General features: G+C 43.7%; 1 protein-coding gene across 3 annotated transcripts in view; it reads right to left on the reverse strand.

Moving 5' to 3' along the window:
* The window catches only part of SUCO (SUN domain containing ossification factor), a 104,191-nt gene that overhangs the window by 21,189 nt on the left and 68,775 nt on the right, over window positions 1-14,227 (reverse strand). For all 3 annotated transcript variants that reach the window (XM_040406744.1, XM_040406743.1, XM_040406742.1), the window contains 7 exons: window positions 13,988-14,068; window positions 13,039-13,132; window positions 9,943-11,067; window positions 9,560-9,647; window positions 5,862-5,966; window positions 3,606-3,757; window positions 96-187 (listed from right to left, as the gene is read on the reverse strand). In XM_040406744.1, coding sequence (XP_040262678.1) covers window positions 96-187; window positions 3,606-3,757; window positions 5,862-5,966; window positions 9,560-9,647; window positions 9,943-11,067; window positions 13,039-13,132; window positions 13,988-14,068 — 1,737 coding nt within the window. The remainder of the gene's footprint in view (window positions 1-95; window positions 188-3,605; window positions 3,758-5,861; window positions 5,967-9,559; window positions 9,648-9,942; window positions 11,068-13,038; window positions 13,133-13,987; window positions 14,069-14,227) is intronic.

Raw genomic sequence — 14,227 nt, forward strand, 5'->3', positions numbered from 1 at the left:
TATATCAACATAGGAGGGAGGGAGGGGGTTGGGAAAGGTTTAAAAGCATTACATAAGTATATAGAAGCATTCTTGTAGTCCAAGGAATGCATTACCTTCTTTACTCGATAGGTGAAATGATTGGGAGCGGATAAGAGGAAATGTGGTCCTTCGCTTGAGATTCATATCATCATAGGATGAAAAACATCTAAACAAAAAGTAAAAAGTACATTTAATTGGCTATATACAAATCACAGAACAGCACGGTACTACCCACTGCACTTCATGTATGGCTGTGTTATACTGTACTACACAAGGATACCCAGGATATCCGGGATAAAGGGGCTGGCCAAGTTCCAATGTAATTTGTCAAAATGCCCCACACAAGCAAACAAGACTGTATACTGCCCCCCAGTTGTTCTAATGGAGGGTTCGGTGAGAAAACCTCCTCCCCCGTCATCCTCCTCCCCTGTCATCCTCCTCCCCTGTCATCCTCCTCCCCTGTCATCCTCCTCCCCTGTCATCCTCCTCCCCTGTCATCCTCCTCCCCGGCCTGCAGGTCCTCGGTACCTTCTATTCTGTGCAGTGGCTGAACAGTAAATGGACCTGTTTGGCGCATGCCCAGATGCAGACAGAAGAATCCCATGTATCTGTGCAAGAAAGATCCATTAACCATTCAACGCCTCCGCTGAATAGAGGGCACCCAGGAATGGGTCTTACACTAAGAACATCTAGATTATAAAAATCTGTGTCTGTCCTCTTGACATACACACAGTTTTACACCAGGTTTCCATAACCACTCAGCCATTTTTCTTCACCGTTATAGGTCACAGTTAAGGGGGCAGGGCACTAAGGAGGTCACTGTTAAAGGGGTTGTCCGGTGGGGACATTGTTCTAAGTGTACAACAGTGACACAAATATTACACACATGCCTATCCTACCTTTGCCACACACGTCTGATGCCCCGTTCTCAGCCGGTAGTGCCTATTTTCTCATAGTCGGTGATGTACCGAGTCCCTTGCTGCAGAGTGAAGCCACTTCACCACTTCGCAGGGAGCCCGGTGACATCACCAACAGCCTCAGTAATTATTCAGATCGCGGCGGTAACTAGGCTGGAAGACATTGCGCTAAGCCACGCCCCTCCGGCACGGTGACGTCATCATCAGCCTCAGTAATTATGCAGATCGCAGGGAGGGGCGGTAACTAGGCTGGAAGACATCGCACTAAGCCACGCCCCTCCGATCCACTGACGTCACCGGGCAGGGCACTTTCTAATGAATGAAGGATGCGGAATATTAATGAGGGGGCAGAGTTACGGCAGAGATGATAGTCAGCTGTAACCACGTGATGCCGCGCTGCGCTGGGATCCACAGGGCAGTGTGGCAGGAAGTTAGGAAAAGTTAAACACAGATGTAAAACAATGCGTGGGGGACTGTCTGAGCCCTGTAGAAGTGGCGAAAATACCTAAAAACATATGGGGCGGGAACCTTAATCAGCTGTTAATAGTGAGTACACTTAAAAACGCCTTTAAGGGGGCAGGGCACTGTATAGATCACTGTAAGGGGTCTTTCACACGAGCGGATGCAGTGCGTGGAATCCGCTGCGCGAAATACAGCCAAGCCCCGAAGCACTAACATGATTGATAATGCTCCGTGCCTCTCTGGGACCTTTTTACTACAAAATCACAGTGACAACTTTACCTCACTGTGATTTTGTAGTAAAAAAAATAAAAAAAAATCCCAGAGAGGCACATAGCATTATCAATCATGTTACTGGTCCGTGTCTCTGCTGTCCTGAGTGCAGATTGGCTGTCTTTCATGCAGAAGATTTCACGCACTGCATCCGCTCGTGTAAAAGAGCCTTTAAGGGGAAGGGGTGCTGTGAAGGTCACTATAACGGGGGTATGGTGCTGTGGAGGTCATTGTTAAGGGGGCGGAATGCTGGGGAGGGAATTGTTAAAGTAGTGCTTCCACAATTTATTTTTATTCTGTGACCTGTTAGAAAGGTGCATGATGTAATCTGTAATGAAAGTTATCTTCTCATTAGGGACTATATTTGAGTTATTCCCTCCCTTCTGATCCTCAGCTGCATCATGTGACCAGTTCTCTTATCTCCAACTGACACAGGAAAAGAGGTCAGTTAGGCTGCGTTCACACGGGCGAGTATTCCGCGCGGGTGCAAAGTGGGAGGTGAACGCATTGCACCCGCACTTAATACCAACCCATTCATTTCTATGGGGTTGTTCACATGAGCAGTGATTTTCACGCATCACTTGTGCGTTGCGTGAAAATCGCAGCATGCTCTATATTCTGCGTTTTTCCCGCAACGCAGGCCCCATAGAAGTGAATGGGGTTGCGTGAAAATCGCAAGCATCCGCAAGTGCGGATTCGGTGCGATTTTCACTCACGGTTGCTAGGAGACTATCGGGATGGAGACCCGATCATTATCATTTTCCCTTATAACATGGTTATAAAGGGAAAATAGCATTTTGAATACAGAATGCATAGTAAAATAGCACTGGAGGGGGGGGGGTTAAAAAAAAAAAAAAAAAAAAAATATATATATTATTTAACTCGCCTTAGTCCACTTGATCGCGCAGCCCGGCATCTCCTTCTGTCTCCTTTGCTGAACAGGACCTGTGGTGACATCACTCCGGTCATCACATGATCTTTTACCCATGCGATGGATCCTGCGATAACCAGGGTGACGTCACCACAGGTCTTGTTCAGCAAAGGAGACAGAAGGAGATGCCGGGCTGCGCGAACAAGTGGACTAAGGGGAGTTAAATAATTTTTTTAATTTTTTTTTTTTAACCCCTCCAGTGCTATTTTACTATGCATTCTGTATTCAGAATGCTATTATTTTCCCTTATAATAACCATGTTATAAGGGAAAATAATACAATCTACACAACCCCGATCCCAAGACCGAACTTCTGTGAAGAAGTTCGGGTTTGGGTACCAAACACGCACGATTTTTCTCACGCGAGTGCAAAACGCATTACAATGTTTTGCACTCGCGTGGAAAAATCGTGCGTGTTCCCGCAACGCACCCGCACATTTTCCCGCAACGCCCGTGTGAACTCAGCCTTACTTATCTATTCATTAAGCTCCCCTAGGAATACATAGAGAAACAGACTTCCTGTCCACACATAAGAAGCTGTTATTTGGAAAGTCTGATTGTTGGTCACATGACAGCTGAGGATCGGGAGGGAGGGGATAACTTACAAATACAGACGCCGGTAAGAAGATTACCTTCACTACATACTACATAATGTACCTTTAACAGGTCAGAGAATAACTTTTTGTGGGAGTTCTTCTTTAAGGAGGGCGGCACACTGGAGGTCACAGTTAAAGGGACGGGATGTTGTGGAGGTGACTGTTATGGGGGACGGTTAATATAATAAACAGTGTATAACTGGTGGAGTATATAGGGCTACTAGTGATTCCCCAAGGCATGGACCAGCCTCCTGGGTACCTTTGGAACAGATCAGTAAACACACAGACAGAACAACACTTCATACTCCGGCAGCGCCGGGGACTTTTTCTAGTATTACATATATATTTGTAAAAATCACTTCCGGCTTTACATTTCAGTACATTCTTTGAGATAAATTTATAGACTCACCTTTTGGGACTTGGGTAATTATTGCTCTTAGGGATTTTTGACAAGTCGTCATCATTGAACGGAGACGAGTTTCTACAGCGAAGGCAAATAAATAATGCCAAACCGATGCATAAGATCAGAGAGATGACCACGTAATTTTGCTGATCAGATACCTGGAATATAAGAATGGAGCTTGAAAAAGAATATAAACCATAAAAAATGCAATGCAGAAACAGAAGCATTATGCACACCCTGTGCGGTTCACTGGCCACTAAAACCTGTACAATGTGCACAGAGGAACCCGCATGTAGAGACTTCGAAAAGACAGCACTGAAGGACACTGGTCCTCTCCGTCCCAGATATCATTTCTACCTCGGCACTCCCATAGCTACTCCTGTCTAGTATAGCAGCACCAACACAAAAAAAAAGAAACTCACTAAAGCACAAAAAAAATTCAATTATTTTTTTTTTAAATGAACACAAAATAGTAACTTTTTTTAAAGTCTCAATGCGATGCTGATTTAGCTAAATCACATTCTAACGCACACAAAAGTGAATGCCATTAAAAAAAAAAAAAATTTTAACTTCATAAAAGAGATGACATTTACTTACATAGTATAACGCCACCTGGTGTTCAAAGCCAATAAGATTACATTCTACAGGAAATAGACCGATCTATTTAGAGATGAGCGAATTTCCGCTTATGAAATTCGTTCACACTTAGTCTGGTGATAAAAGGTGAATTGCGTTATGGATTCCGTTACCACGGACCATAACGCAATTCTATGACAGAATGTATAACGGAACGACATTCAATTATTCATTCCGTCATAACAGAAGTCTATGAGCTGCAAAACGGATCCATCCCGTTATGCAGTAGAGGTCTCCCCTGCATAACGGAAACGGGATGGATCTGTTTTGCAGCCCATAGACTTCTATTATGACAGAATGGATAAAGGAATGCCTCATTCCACTCATCTCTAGATCTATTGTCCGCTCTGTAGTGAACATAGCAACACTGTGCAGAGACCTGGCAGTGACTGAACATGGGTGACCCAGCAGCAATCGGCTCAATAAAAGGATGTGAACGCAGACTGTGACCACCAGGTGGTGCCGTACTACCGTAAGTGAGTAAACAACATGACTTTTCTGGATTGCTTTTCAAGACATGTAAGGGGCAAACAGGCTTACCGTATTTTCTGCTTTTAGACAGACTGTCTTATAAAGCAAATACTAGTGGAGCGATTCCATTGTGGAGGCAGAAAACATTAAAGGGCTTCTGTCACCCCACTAAACAGATTTTTTTTTTTGTGTACTTATAATCCCTATCCTGCGATATTGATATACCTTATGTTATTAATAATTTTCGTTCAGTAGATTTTGCAAAAAACTTACTTTTATGATATGCTAATTACCTTTCTACCAGCAAGTAGGGAGTCTACTTGCTGGTAGCAGCCGCAGAAAACCACCCCCTCCTCCTGTTGATTGACAGGGCCAGCCGCGAACTCCTCCTCCGGCCAGCCCTGTCCGCTTTTAAAAAATCGCGCGCCTGTGTTGATTCGGCGCAGGCGCTCTGAGATAAGGAGGCTCGCCTCCTCAGCACTCCCTCAGTGCGCCTGCGCCGATGACGGCTTCTCTTTCTCTTTTTGTAGAATTGAAGGCACCAGTGGGTATAGCAGCTTTTAGACTGTGATACAGGGTTTCAGCAGACGGCTCAGAAGCCATGGCCAAGACCTCAGCAGCTTCCTTTCATACCTGGGAGGTATCTTATCTCTATGGAGGCAAGAATACTCTCCTGCTCCTCACCCCACTCAGTTTTGGCTCTTTTGGTCCACCGTTCCCTTCCAGCAAGGGTGGGGATCATGTGCGCCGCTGCAGCTAATGACTGCCCGCAGCAATGACATATGTCACAAATAGGAAGTCACTGGGTCATGTGATGTTTGGAGGACATGAAACCTCTGTGGCCAGTCATTGGTCGCAGCGGCGCAAGTGACCCACGATCATGGCAGAAGTGTACATGTGGGGTCTGGAGTGAGGCAGTGCAACGGACCAAAATAGCTGGAAAAGAGGAAAGCCGGTAACTATGCAAACTCCAAAAAAAAAAACTTTCAAAAATCTGGAAAAATCTCTTTACGTGCATGGTGAACACCTGTTGGGACAAGCTTTTAGTTAGGATGGGGGGCACAAGAAGAAACGTTTCTTCACTTGTCACCTTACCTCCAAGAATAGTCTGGGGGGACATCCACACAATACATAGGACACAGACTTCACCCTTACCTCCCGCTTTAGTTTGGTGACTGTTGCAGACAGGTTGGAGACTAGTTGGGTCATATTCAGAAGCTGAGATTGAAGCAGCTGAATGGATTCAGTTTGACGTTGATCCTGTTTCAAAAGAAAAAACATCAGTCTTGCTATAAAGAAAAACTGGAAACAACCAAAACCAATATGAAGACAAACAAAATGTTACAATAAACAGAAGCATCCAGTGAACTGTACTTCTTGTGCATTGCCTTTTACATAAGCTCTCCTTAAAATGTCCCTTTCCTAGGTTCAGCACGAATATTCTGACCTGCAGATGACTGTACAGGAAACCGCTGCAGACGGTGCTTTCTTACTCAAAGGGTCTGTGCAAAAAAGTATATACTGTAAGGAATATATATATTTATAATAGTTTTTCTTTTTAAAATGGGACGCTATGCACGACGTATGTCATGGTACAACCTATGGAGTGCCATAAAGTGGTGTTCAAAATAATAGCAGTGTGTTTAAAAAAGTGAATAAAGCTCAAAATCCTTCTAATAGCTTTTATTTCCATACACACAAATGCATTGGGAACACTACACATTCTATTCCAAATCAAAACATGAAGAAAAATATATCAAATTTGTGTTGTTCCTCTAATAAATTTTAGAAGAAAAGTGAATATTAGACTGTTCAAAAAAATAGCATTTTTCTTTACAAACTCAAACATTCACTATATAACCTGAAAAATGTTTGAAGATTTTGCTTTCCTTTGAATCACTTCACTAATATTTAGTTGTATAACCGCTGTTTCTGAGAACTGCTGTACATCCGTGTTGCATGGAGTCAACCAACTTCTGGCCCCTGTGAACAGGTATTCCAGCCCAGGATGATTGGGCTACATTCCACAGTTCTTCTCTATTTCTTGGTTTTGCCTCAGAAACTGCATTTTTTTGTGTCACCCACAAGTTTTCTATTAGATTTAGATCCGGGGATTGGGCTGGCCACTCCATAACGTCAATCTTGTTGGTCTGGAACCAAGATGTTGCACGTTTACTGGTGTGTTTGGGGTCGTTCCTCTTCAGCATAAGACAGCATGACCTCTTCGAGTATTCTGATGTATTCAAACTGATCCATGATCCCTGGTATGCGATAAATAGGCCCAACACCGTAGTCTGAGAAACATCCCCATATCATGATGCTTGCGCCACCATGCTTCACTGTCTTCTAAGTGTACTGTGGCTTGAATTCAGTGTTTGGGGGTCATCTGACAAACTGTCTCCGGCCACTAGACCCAGAAAGAACAATCTTACTTTCATCAGTCCACAAAATGTCTCTTTAGGCCGTCAATGTGCTCTTTGGCAAATTGTAACCTCTTCAGCACATGTCTTTTTCTCATCAGTGGGACTTTTCGGGGGCTTCTTGCAGATAGCTTGGCTTCACATAGGCGTCTTCTAATTGTAACAGTACTCACGGGTAACTTTAGACCTTTGATCTTCCTGGAGCTGATTGTTGGCTGAGTCCTTGCCATTTTGGCTATTCTTCTATCCATTTGAATGGTAGTTTTTCCCCTTCTTCCACGTCTTTTAGGTTTTGGTTGCCATTTTAAAGCATTTGCGATCATTTTAGCTGAGCAGCCTATCATTTTCTGCACTTCTTTATATGTTTCCCCCTCTCCAATCAACTTTTTAATCAAGGTACGCTGTTCTTCTGAACAATGTCTGAAACAACCCATTTTCCTCAGAAATTCTGAGAGAAGTGCACTGTAACCAGCATGTACCACCTTTGCTGCCTTCCTTCCTTCCTTATATAAGGGCAATAATTGCCACTTGTTTTTCAAAGAATGAATGACCTCACTCATTGAACTCCACACTAATATTTTGAACATGCCCCTTTCAATAAGTGATCGAATTACACAGAATCAGCAGCATGCATGTCATGACTGTTGGGTCTGTTGGATTTCTATAAGGTCTCATGCACACGACTGTTTTGGTCCACATCCGAGCCGCAGATGCGGACCCATTCACTTCAGTGTGCTGTCCGCATCAGTTTCTCCGTTCCATGGGCGCGCAAAAACAATATAACCTGTCCTATTCTTGTCCGTTTTGTGGACAAGAATAGGCAATTATATTAATGGCTGTCCGCGACGTTTCCGGAACGCAAATTGCGGAACGCACACGGATGCCATCCGTGTTTTGCGGATCAGCGGTCACTGGTCATGTGCATGAGGCCTTACTCTACTACACCTGCTAATAAATTATTTGCCATGTAAAAATATAATTTCTACTATAAAACAGTGATTGATCAGATTAGTGATTTCTGACTGCTATTATTTTGAACACAACTGTATGTCATGGTACACCTATGGAGTGCCTTATGTTGGACTGACACCCTGCATCCCACTAATCAGCTAGAAGCAGAAGGCTGGAAACTACCCGCTGTACAGAGCACTCCTCTCCGTACACTGTATAGTTTCCAGCGCTGCATCTGCTCGAAACTACTGATCACTGTGTGTGTGGAGTGCTGGACTCCAATCAGATATTGATGACCTGTCTTGAGGATAGATAGGGTAAAAGGGGTTTTCTAAACTCCACGTATTGACTTTCAGGCCCTTGCGATTTTCCGCTTTTCACTCCCTGCCTTCCAGAAGACATAACTTTCTTACTTTTCTGTTCACAGATATATAAGAGCTTGTTTTTGCGGGACAAGTTGTACTTTCTAAAGACACCATTTAATCTTGCATACGATGTAGTGAAAGCTGGGAAACATTTCAAATCGGGTGAAATTGGAAAAAAATTAAAATAAAACGACGACAATTAACACAATTCGACCACGGTTTTATGGGTTTTGTTTTAATGGCGTTCTCTATGCAGTAAAATCAATCTTTATCTTCCTTCTCCGGGTCAGTACGATTGCAGCAATACCACAATTATATAGCTTTCTATTTTTTCTTTTTTTTTTACACAATGTGTATTATTGTGTTTTAATACATTAAATAATGTGTGAGGGCTCGTTTTTTTTGCTGGCCATCAGTAGTTTTTATTGATACCATTTTGCAGTGTGTATGAAATTTTTATCATGTTTTATTCATTTTTTTGGGAGTTAAAACATAAAATGGCAAATTGGCATTTTTTTTTCCATTACAGCATTTGTACAGGATAAATACATTTATTTTTGTTTTAATTTTAGTAAGGGGGGGGGGGGAGGTAATTTGAATTGTTCTTTTTTTTTTTTTATGTTTTGGACTTAGACTTGCAATCGTCTCATCGCTACTCCCACAAACTGCAATGAATTACCACTGCATCCTATGAGAGTCTTCTGTTCCTATGAAGCCCTCTATAGTAACCTCGGCTCGACGCTACCGCAGCAAAACATCTTCTTCGATCTTAGAGCAGAGAAGCTTTGCAGCGCTCCCAGGTAAAGCCTCTTAGATGCCATGGTCACAACTAACCATGGCATCTGAGAGGTTAAAGGTTTGTGATCGGCGTCGTCGCTGATCACAGACATTAGCCCTGGGTGTATGCTGTTTAAACCAGCAGAAACCCATCAGCTATGGACCCTGCTCAGTGGGCTCCATGTTTAACTGCCAAACTTCCTCTGTACATGTATAACGGAGGTCTGGAGGGTGTTAAATATTTGCTAGATCTAACAGTTAAATGCATTTTAGATAAGTGGCCAGCCCAACATATTCCCTACTTAACTTTACTATGGAATATCCAGATGCCATACATTACCTGCTCCTCTGCCATTTGAGAAGTATTCTGAAGTTTTAATATAGTCTTGTTAAACGCTCTCTGCATTTCTTCCATTTGTTTTCGATACCTTAAAAAAAAAAAAAAAAATGAAATTATTCAATTTCCTCCAATAAAAGTCTGCCCTCCAGTGCTATGGGACTGGAGTCTGCCAAATTCCATTGATTGTCGAAAGAAACCGTATCCTCACTATCTGAAGAGGACATGTCAGCTCTGTAGGCTGATTCGTATGAGCAGGTGACCAGGGAATATGCTGAGACCACTAATGCAAGAATTGGTCTTACCAGGAGCTCTCATTTATGGCTAAAGGAAGAGGGTTTAGGCATCATCATATACATAAGCAATAGCAAATAGATTTTTCTTACCTCTGACTAAGCTCTTCCAGATAGCGACCACTTAATGACATATTAACCTCAAGGGCTTTAATACGGTTATTGAGACGCATAAAGACAGACTCCTTTTGGTTGGAACCATGTACTTGATTTCCATTGGTATAACCCAGGTCAGTAGCATTTTGCAGTTCAGCATAGAAATCAGTAGTACTTCTGTGCAGGCTACTACTAATGGAAGCATCTTCAGTAATGTGCTCTTCTTCCCTTTTCTCCACCGCAGTCAGGCCATCGACAACCTGAGTCATTACAGGCTTCACGGTTTCTTTAGTTTCCACTTCACTCACCACAGTAGACGGGCTAGGCTCTTGAATCTGCAGAGTCTCTGTAGCTTTAATAAGTTTGGCATAGTCAACCTGTTCCTCCTTGGTGCTCTCCACCACACCTTCTAAGGTACTGTCCTCAATGCTTACAGTTGGCTTCTCGGCGTAAATAAGAGAGTCGCTCGTTTTTAGCTCTGCCGTTTGATTCTGTACAGAATCTGAAGAAATTAAGCTAGGGGTAGGAGTTGTCACCATTTTGTTGACCTCTGAAGGAGGCACATTTGAGGACATGCTTTCGTGTGCTGCCACAGACTGAGAAATGGTCTGGGTGTGACTGGGCTCCAAATGGATGGATTCTATGGTATTAATTGCAGAACTTTCTTGTAGATTGTCTCCAGTATTTATCAGAATGAAATCAGTTGTGGCCTGCTCTGCGACTCTGCTCTCAGATGGTTCGGCTGAGGGCTCCGTGGTAGTCGGCGTGGCTAAGGGCTGCTGAGTGGACTGAGAGTCATTTTCCTCCTTTCGTTTGTACTCTGCTGTTTTACTCCGTTGCCTGTGAATGGCCACAACAGCTGAACACCACTTATAGATGTACTCTGAGAAGCTGGACATACAGCAGATGGTGTCCAGTTCCCCACAGTAAACCTGGGTCTCAAACTCAAACCAGGAGACCTTTTCTTCTTCTTCCTGTTCATCACTGCCTAAGAGAGTCACTGTTGATGGGCTTGGCTGTTCCTCCTCTTCCTCCTGAACCAGTTGAACAATGGGACTTTCTTTGGGTGTCTCTAGTTCAGGCACAGACACAGTCGAAGGGGCCACACTCTCTTCCTCCAACCTTGAGTGAAAAATCAAAAATATTTTAGGGAAATCGGTTCCTTTTAGAACCACCAATTAACATCTAACTACAAGGGAGAATTATACATTTAATAATCATCTGCCATTAACCCTTTCACAACCGCTTCCCAGGATCTTCATTGTTAAGTGAAGGGTGAAGACAAGAGTAGGAAATAACATCAAGAAGAAAGATCCCCCTGTCCTGCCGTCAAGTGGCCACAGGGGATAAACGAAAACAGTAAAGCCTGTATTACACTGCACGATTTTTTGGCAGATAATGGCTAACGAGCGTTTGCATGAACGCCCCTTAGCGATCATCTGGCAGTGTAATACTGCTGCCGATTGCCCAATCCAAATCTTTTGACATGTTAAAAAATGATTGGTGTCTAATAAGCATCTGCCACTGGCAAACCACGATACAGCAAGAGGCCGAGCGATGGTATAACGATCGTTCCTCCCCATGCTGCAGAAGAGATTACTGCATGGAATAGCAGCCGTCTCCTCCGCTAGTGAGGAAGGCTTCCCTCCCGACAATCACATGCTACGTCCGGCTGTGTAGTACACCCTTTTACGGTCATCTGGCTATCTGCACTGCCTTCCAGTGACCACAGGGAGGGGATAGCCTTTTTGTCTATTAAATGGGAAAATATTATTTTTAAAAGTTACAGTTTGATTCCAAATATTGTGCTTGGAGGCACTTACACAATGCTCTAGGTGTCTACTTTGAAAAAATATATGCAAACACTACATGTAGCAGCACACTGCTCCTTACACAAAGACACATGCAAACACTGGAGACATGGGAGAAACTGAAATGCATTACTGCTATACTTCGATACTTGAAAATTTGCATGTTTTATCAAATTGGGTCAGGCCCATTAACTAACGGCAAAGTGGCTTCTGCAGATGGGAACCTACACTATGAGACGTGCCTCTCCGTCAGATTAACCAATGTTTCCAGTGTTTGTATGCGTCTTTACGCACAGAGCAGTGTACTGCTATATATCATCTTTGCTTCTGAAAGTCAGCCGTTGTAGTGTGCACCTGCACTCTGTCACTGTTTGAAGATGCTGGTCATCTTTGTTTTCTGTATTGATAAAATATATATCTGCCTCTCTATTTTTTACTTTATAATGCAGGTTTTAGTTGTGCACATCAAAAGGCTGCTGGGTAGCAGAAGGGTTAATTATGTGAAAACTAGTTAAGGCTTGGCTCTTAAAGGGAACCTGTCACCTGGATTTTTTGAATAGAGCTGAGGATATAGGCTGCTAGATCGCCACTAGCATCCACAATACCCAGTCCCCATAGCTCCGTGTGCTTTTATAGTCTCAAAAAACAAATTTTATAGATATGTAAATTAACCCGAGACGAGTCCTGTCCCTGAGAGGAGTCCACTGTGAAGGAGCCCAGCACCGCCCCGCATCCTCCGAATCTCCTCCTTGCTCCCCGACGTCACAAAGCTAGAGCGCCGTAATCTTACGATGAGAGAGCTAGCGCATGCACAGTGTCGGCAGTGTTCCTTCCCTGTGCTGGCATCAGCCTCAGGGAACGAACTGCGCATGCGCTAGCTCTCGCATTGCGAGATTACGGCGCTCTAGCTTTGTGACGTCGGGGAGCAAGGAGGAGATTCGGAGGATGCGGGGCGGTGCTGGGCTCCTTCACGCTGGACTCATCTCAGGGACAGGACTCGTCTCAGGTTAATTTACATATCTATCAAATAGTTTGAGACAATAAAAGCACACAGAGCTATGGGGACTGGATATTGCAGATGTGCTAGCGGCGATCTAGCAGCCCATATCCTCAGCTCTATTCACAAAATCCAGGTGACAGGTTCCCTTTAACTAGACAACGAGGTGCACACACACAAAAAAAAAAAAAAAAAAAAAAAACACAAAACCTGTACCTGTATCTACTGTAACTATAAAAGGCCTTTATGCATAAATCAGCTCAAAACCTTATAAAGGCCACTTACGTAGCGGTAGGAGTTGGTACTTGCTCGGGTGTCTCGGTCATACTGGTGGCTGGAGTTTCTGTGGTAACATTTTGGGGCTTACTCCCATTCAAAACTGAAGATATATAAAAATAAGCAATCACCTTTATGTAATTAAATTATGTTTACTGGTATCATCTCTCTGAAAATCCGAGGCAATGACTGGCTGCACTGGAGAGGTGTCCAATAAGTGAGCAGCAGGAAGCGGGCGTATGCCTCTTCCACAGATTCGGCTGGGAGGGGGGCTGCCCAAAAGTGTTTCAAAGCCGGACAACCCCTTTAACTGGGTAAAATGTATTGTATAGTGGAAGAAGAAACTAAAACGAATAGAAAATAACCAGGAGTCTGAACTAAATAGGCCGAGGATTAGTGGACAAGCTTGCAATAGCTCAGATATGTGTTGCCCACCCTATGGTGTGGTTCCTGGCAGTGAATGCACTACCACTCCCGTCACAGTTGGACTTCTAGACCTCCTGTTCTTGTGATCGTTGGGGTTGGACCCTCAGGGTTAACACTGATCACCTATCCCGTGGGTAAGCGATAAGTGTTTCTCAAAGGAGAACCCGTTAGACATCCTGACTCACAAGTGACCGCCATAGCAGTGATTAGAGGACTACTTGCTCCTACATTGCTTAGCAGTTAGGCCACAAAAGTACAAGTACACGATGCTATGGTACATATAATGCGTACAGTATATTGAGTGTGCGGACATCAACAGAGCGGCAGTGCAGGGCACATGCTATGAGAGGCCCCATCATTTCCTAGATTTGTGGGAGGAATTTATATGAAGGCGATAAAACCATCCATCTCCTACCTGATAATGTTCCACTGCCAATAGCAACGAAACGTCACATAGGAATGAATACCTTCCTTATAGATCCCTTTATACTAAGGTCACGTTAACACTGGAATATAAAGATAAAGCAGCTACCTTTCCCTTCAGCGATTTCTTCCTCAGGGTTCGCCCCCAGCATGTTAGCTGCAAGATTATTCACCATGCTAAGAATGGCATCTGAAGAAAACGCAGGAACACAAGCAAACGTTACTTCACTGCCCTCCGGTATGGAGACTAGGCTCTGGCAGAAACGCAATAAAAGAGGGCGCAGGAAATACGCTCCAGGTTACGCCTGCTTTTATTACATATCACCCCTAGGACTACACATACAGCGCA

The sequence above is a fragment of the Bufo bufo genome, chromosome 9 (assembly GCF_905171765.1).
Source record: "Bufo bufo chromosome 9, aBufBuf1.1, whole genome shotgun sequence".
NCBI lineage: Eukaryota > Metazoa > Chordata > Amphibia > Anura > Bufonidae > Bufo > Bufo bufo.